General features: G+C 35.9%; 1 protein-coding gene across 3 annotated transcripts; it reads right to left on the bottom strand.

The window, feature by feature from the left end:
- Positions 1–329: 329 nt before the first annotated feature.
- LOC18044612 (telomere repeat-binding protein 4) lies at positions 330–5,301 on the bottom strand. Of its 3 annotated transcripts, none has more exons than XM_024185520.1 (10): positions 5,163–5,301; positions 3,719–3,888; positions 2,804–3,620; positions 2,452–2,646; positions 2,312–2,374; positions 2,126–2,205; positions 1,521–1,762; positions 1,107–1,421; positions 954–1,017; positions 330–831 (listed from the first exon to the last, which is right to left on the bottom strand). In XM_024185520.1, the coding sequence occupies exons 2-10, from the start codon at positions 3,797–3,799 to the stop codon at positions 628–630; spliced, it is 2,061 nt and encodes a 686-aa protein (XP_024041288.1). In that variant the 5' UTR covers positions 3,800–3,888; positions 5,163–5,301; the 3' UTR covers positions 330–627. The 3 variants fall into 3 exon arrangements, with proteins under 3 accessions (XP_024041288.1, XP_024041289.1, XP_006435551.1); XM_024185521.1 differs by having other exon boundaries at positions 2,482–2,646; XM_006435488.2 differs by having other exon boundaries at positions 2,804–3,617.
- Between the last annotated feature and the right edge of the window lie 1,709 nt (positions 5,302–7,010).

Raw genomic sequence — 7,010 nt, 5'->3', positions numbered from 1 at the left:
TTTGACTTGTATTAAAAAAAATCATTTTATTAAACTTGTCTCTTAAAACATAATTGAAGAATCAAAATCCTTCCTCAGTTGATTCGTTTCATTGTGTTTGGATGTGTACGGTGCAACCACTAATAATACTCCGTTGCATGCTCAAATTGATTCGTTGTGTTTGGGTGCGCAGGTAATTTGCTGATTTGAACCAACTACAGGACTCACTTGATGCATCGTTGCACGTACATGCAATCATCGCTTCACTTGATTCTTCTTCAACATCAACCTCCAAGTAATATGCATCAACAATGAAAGAAACATAAACACACGCCGGTCATCAACGAGTGTGAAAAATTAAATTAGCTCTTTACATCCACATTTCCTTCCAAGTTCAACAAATATGAATTTACACAAATTCAATCAATCAATCAATCAATGAAAAATTAACAGTATGCACATTTTGTTAGAAATCAACTTATTACATCGAATCATTTACAATTGCCGATCTTTCTCCACTCGAAAGCCAGCCATGAATTGTGTGAGTGAGTGTTGAGAATATTACATCAATTTCGAGAATAATTTTTGTACATTTTTTTTTTCCTCCTTTCCTTCCTTCCTGTCACGTCAACAATTTTACCTTTCTCTTTACATACCAGGCACTCCAATTCGATCTGCCTGGGCCTCGAGTTTCAGTGTTCCAGGCTGATTCTTGCCCTGTTGTTTAGCTTGATGCTGTGACCAGTAAGCGTGGGCAGCCAACACTCTGTCCAGAAGCTCTTGCGGCACCGGCTCTCCCCTTCTCTGCTGAGGAGAAATACTTGCCGTATGAACCAATGTTTTCCATTTATCCTGTACAAGACCCGCAAACAGATCATATTGCAAGGATTTTCAAGGCTCACCAAAGAAATCATAATAGATGTTTTCCCACACAATTAATCAATGTTAATGTGAAAGACTGAAAGTTATCTAACCTTTAAGTCCACATAGGTTCGGTGATCTGCATGCTCAAAAGAACGCAATTTAACGTCGCGCCACCTGCAATATGAGTTTCAATCATTTAATTCCAAACACCCCATGATTGGAGAAAATGATGGGAATCAGAAAACAGGCATAGAAGATCACACCTTCCAGTTCCAAGTTCCTCAACAGCCTGCACCAAAGCTTCTACTTCCGCTACAGAAAATGGTCTCCTAGTTCGGCGCTGTGCAATGTCAGATCGCCTAATTTTCTGGTTCACAGGAACCACAGCCAGGGCATCAACATCCGTTGCTGGAACCGGAACCAGAGCTCTGGAATCTGGTGAAGTTGTGTCAGTTAATACAGTATGGGAGGTCATAGCTTCATGGTTACTTTCTACACGGTTGGTCAGATTAGTAATTGGAGAAGGGTCAGATAATGAATTAGGAATGCCTGAATCCACAGCAGGAGTCGCTGGCGACCTGTAAATAAAACATATTCATCAACTAAGTAACAAATGACTCAGAAGCTAACAAATTCTACTACAGTGGCAGGATCTTTGAAAGGAAAATCAGAATTACCTTTGTACAAGTTGGGGTGTGCTGGATGGTAACATAAGTGGAGGGTCTTCAGAGCATACAGGTGAGGGGGCTAGCACAGAACTGGGCTCTAAAGTGAAACCCAAAGAATCCATATTGTCTTCAGAAGAAATACCAGATTGTGACAAGGTCCTATTGTCATCTCTAATCTTCTTCCCATTAAGGAGTACCCCGACACGTATTCCACCACCAAGTATAGCAGTCACCATATCCATTACTGTTCTCTACAAGAATTAACAAAGGACAAATGAAATAATATTAGCGACCCCAGTTCACTAACAAGCTGCAAGTTAATGCAGAAATACTACAATTCAGGATTAGATGCCAATTAGTTTCCCATTACAAAGCTAATGTAAATGTAGCCAATATCTAATGACAAGAACAATTAATATGAAAACGGTATGTCAGTCATCAATATAAGAACTTTCCCATCCTGCTAATTAAAATCTCAGCAAGTTCAAGCATAATAATATAAAAGATCTCTAAGAAAAGAAAAAATTAATACAGTTCTGCAGAAGCATCAATCTTGGATTAGACATCTCAGAAATGGGCATCAAAATGAAAAGAAGTATTGCCTCTTTTAATACCTTCAGAGAAGCCACAGTAGCAGTTTCTGAGATCTCAATAAATGTCTCTGGAACTCTAAAAGATTTAATGCTGAACTTCACTGTTCAAGAGAATACATCACACGTGAGAACTGCTATATGGCAAAACGCAATGAAGCACAGACAAAAATGCTCCTAACGAATCTGTCAAACGCTCTAGTCTCATACCATTAGAATCCTTGGAGTGGAGGGATGCTTGATGACCTCCAGCTGAAGATGCCACCCCATTTGCTGCACAGAATAATTGTAGATATTTAGTGAAAACAACAGAAACCCTGAGGGAAAGAGCATAATGAGTAAGGACGGACCTCCTTGCAACATTTTGTTCCCTTTCCTACCTTTCTCAGGTGAATTCGTAACACTTTCACAACTAAAACTACCGTCAAAAGTCTCCAACAAGCTTCGGTTGTGAAATTTCCTCCTTTTATAAAAAGCATCATGCTGGCATCTCTCTAGGTTGTGACATTTTTTTCTCTTGCGATGTGGAGGTTTTGTTCCACCATCTAAAATGTATAGAAAGAAATTTTTCAATAGAAGAAAATGAGCTTTTGAATAAGAACCAGCAAATATATTTTAATTACATGTGCAGAACACATGTGCACACCCATGCACAACAAAAGATGTAACAAACAGTAAACTCAAGCCATTGATCCTGCTCACCAGCTCTAGAAAGTTCAAAATCCTTCAATGTCGGAGCTACTTTCCAGTATCTTGAAGTCAGCAATTTCCTTAGTCTTCGGTCTCCAATACGTGACATAGGCCTATAAACTTTCGACACGTTGCTAGATTTAGTGTTCCTAACTAAATTATCGTCATCATCTCTAACACCTAATTTAACATCATTCCTCTGCCTTGAAAATGAAGCAAAAGGAACAGGATCCCTGCAAGATGGCAATTTGACATCTTTTTCAGAATTGACCAATGCCGCATATGTTACACACAATTCTGTTGGATCTCCAGACTCCAGACCCTTAGTCTCTAACCCTTCTTCAAATTTATTTTGCATGCCATTATAACATGACTCCCCAACATTAGGGTAACCACCCTCCAGCTCCACTTTGCTTGGTCTATTCTCATTTGCACTAATGCTATTGAAAATAGCAGATTTCAAATCACCAGCATTTTTTCCTGAGAAACCAGAATCCATGGTTTTTGAAGTTCGTTCCAAGATTTCATCATCTTCAACAAGTGGAAATTCATTCACTGAGCACTTCTGATTACAAATTTGTGACGCTGACTCTGAGACAACAGCACTCACCTCAGAGGTTCCCTGATCAAGATACTCTATTTTCAATGGTTTACATTCATAATGATGACCGTCTTTAACAGCATCTTTAACAATGGTGACATGATCATTTCCAGATGCATTACTAGAAGCAGAAGAACTTTCACTCTCCTGCAGTAGCTTTTTAGCTAAGGAAGCCAGTAATTCGAATGCACAGATGTCCTCATCTGGCTTCTTCAGTTGGGCCTTCTGCTAGAACCAAAATAGCCAAAAATAAAAGAGTTAAAACAGTTTTCAGCATAAAACACTAATAAAAATGAAGAAAGCCCTAGACCTTAGGTGATATATACCCTGATTGATCGAGGAGCCTTAGGAATAGTGGCAACGTGGAAACCTTTGAGTCCAGAATCAAGCCTCTTCTTTGACTTCATATTTCACACAACGCACGAAAATGATAACTCATGAAACAGACAGAAGTGTGCTCATCAAACACAAAAGAGCATCCCCTGGTTCCACTTCACTGTTATTAGTCCAAAAGGTAACCGTGTGTCAGTGTAATCTTAATGGTGGTTTGAGCGATTTGGAATAAATTTATAATAATGGGGTTCCTCAAATCCACTTGTTTAATGGAGCTAACACATAAGGAATATTATCAAACATACAGCCACAAAAACAAAGGTTGAAATAAAGCATTTCACTCATATAAACTCTATATGAATGCCAAAGCCAGAAATTGTTGCCAGCATGACAATTTTAATCACTCTTTGAGAAAGGGAAAATTTTAAAACGATCCAATTCACCCCAACCTATGCTTTAGAGACCTGTAAAATGATCACTATATAACAAAATAACCTAAGTATGGTACATAAAATCATAAATTACAGAAAGAACCAAAAAATCATGAATTACAGACAGAACCAATTCAACTCATTACTTCCTCAGTGAGTCTGAATGATCCAAACTCCAATAATTTGACTGGAAAAAAGAGGTTCCATATAATGTTTTTTCAAAATAAAAACATGCATGCATTTCTCTGATTTTATTCTAAAAATTTTCCCTCAAATTCTTTGCTGCTGAATTAGATCCATAACTTAAACCCCAGAACCAAATCTCGTTTCAAGTAGACCACTACAAGCAGAAACCAAAATGGAAAAAAAAAAAAAAAAATATATATATATATATATATATATATGAATAAGATATCCTCGATGGGTATCTACGAAGCAGATCCCAAAGCCCAATCAGTCATCAACCGAAAAAACTAAAGTTGCAATTGATCACCATTCAGATACACTTGAGATTTCCAAATCCATAACCATCACATGTAAGGAATTGAGCTTGAATTTCATGAAATCCCGATCATAACAAGCAATTCAACAATAAGATCAATTATGTTAAAAGAAAATTCCAAAACCAACAAAATTAATGAAATTATCCACTATCCAATGTAAATTCCCACCAAAATTCATGTTTTTCAAAAAAAAAAAAATCATGAAAGTAACACATTGAAAAGTTTCATATCATTGTTTAAACAAAAATGAGCAATTCATTTACGAAAAAAGTGATTCGAAATCAGGATCGTTCAACTCCCACAGAATCAAAATTCTCGATCAACTCATCGAATTCCACAAAACCTCAGCTTGAAGATCGGATCATGATCACAAATCAAAATCGAAATTCACTTCTCATCACAATTCTTATCACATGATCATCAGATTCAGCATTAGAACACAAAATCCACCACAATTACGAATCAAAATATCAAAACAATGAAACCGAATGCTTTCAACTTACCTGTAAACACCAACGATCAAATTCAAATCTATTACAAAGAGTGAATCAAAATTCAAACTCTCTCTCTCTCTCTCCAAAATTCAGTTATTTATTTTCCCTCTCTCTCTAGAAATTGGACATAAACGAAAAACCCCACACAAGAAATAACTGCTAAAACCCCCCCTTTTATTTATAATTTTTCATTTTTTATTGGCCACAAAACCGGATCAGCAGGTTTAGGGAACTGTTGTACCGGCAATATCCGGTTACCAAAACTCTGTAGATTTGACACGCGTTTGATAATGAGCTCATTCTATGAAAGCCTTGGTCACAGGGCACATTTCTTATTTTAGGATAAGATAAATCGATGTGGAATTTTACTTGTTTGAACTGAAAAAGACGAAGAACCCATTTGGTGTGGGTGTGAGTTGGTTAGTTTCGTGTGCTCTTTGTTTTATTGGTCCACATCGGATGGAATATGTTATGGGATATGCCCCTTGGCTTGCAGAGCTGGTGATGCTTTGTAAACAAAGAATATTTGAGATCCAATCTTCTCATCGTTCGGCCACATCATAATAAGAATCATGTTTTGTTCACTGCGTGTACTTCTTTAGATAAATTTTTTATTTGTACTTGAGTTGATGATAATTGTTGTCGTAAAAATTGTTATTTTTTTTTTAAATTTTACATACAAATTTATTTATATTCAAAAAATTACAACCTCTTGTACCAACCATATTTGTGATGGCACTATCCTAGATATATAAGATGATCATAAACTAAAATCTACTACATTATATATCCAAAAAAAAATCACCATTACATTTGAGAACTCAAATATTTTTCAACCATTTATTTACCATACCAATATTAAAATGTTTGAAGAAAATCACCATTAATATTTCATAATTTTGTTAGTAAAATATATAGGACTATGATTTAGTGAACATTAATTAGCAATTCACAACTTTAATATCATTAACATGAATCGCGATACGCCATATATGCAGTTATTCACCAGATTATTTTTGGAAAAAAAAAATAAATAAATATGAGAGAGGTAAAAAATAAAAAATAAACGACAAAAAAAAATGTGGTAAGAAAGGCAAATCTGTAGATTGCGATTGCGTATTCAAAGTTTGGCTACTCAACTCCCAACGCATCTTGAAGAGACCAAAGACACCAGAGTTTCTTGACAACTTAAAAAACGTGTGCTTATTTTATGTAAATCTAAAATTTGCGGTCTACTGTATTTGCAACTAAAATCTAATTATTTGAAAAAAAGGAAGCCGTGTAATTCACCTTTTATTATATTTACTTAAATTATTTGTTTTCTAAAGGATAAGCAAATTGATTATACAATCAACACTAATAAATAAATAAATAAAGAATTAACAATTTAATGTATCGATTAAACATTAAAAATTCCATTAATTATTGGTTCTAATTTAATTTGACGTTGACAGCGTTTAGTCCAAATCTAATAACGGAAAAGAGAGAGACTGAGAGGGGAAAAATTGACGGCGTCAGTTAGAAGAAAATACTGGCAACTTTTTTATTTATTTCGTAATTATAATTATTATTTAATATGATAAAGGATTGTTCGGGTTGCCGGTGGGAGATTCGGGGATTGAGTTGTGACGTTGTGTGGCCTAGAAGGTACCGTAAACGAGTGGCCGAAAAGCGGTTAACTGCCGTTTGTTTTCGAGTTTGGATTAGGAGGATTTATCTACCCCAAAGTCAATAAAGGTTCCCTGTTTCGCACGCTTTGCCACGTGTCAATCTCAGTGGGCTTTTTGACACGTGTCGGATACTACGTTGGGTTTTTAAAAATAATCTTCGTTGATTATTCGTGGTCGGATTCCACTT

Source organism: Citrus clementina, unplaced genomic scaffold, assembly GCF_000493195.1.
Source record: "Citrus clementina cultivar Clemenules unplaced genomic scaffold, Citrus_clementina_v1.0 scaffold_4, whole genome shotgun sequence".
In the NCBI taxonomy this organism is placed as follows: domain Eukaryota; kingdom Viridiplantae; phylum Streptophyta; class Magnoliopsida; order Sapindales; family Rutaceae; genus Citrus; species Citrus x clementina.
Note: the sequence above shows the minus strand (reverse complement) of the source record. Positions and strands in the feature narration are given on the sequence as shown.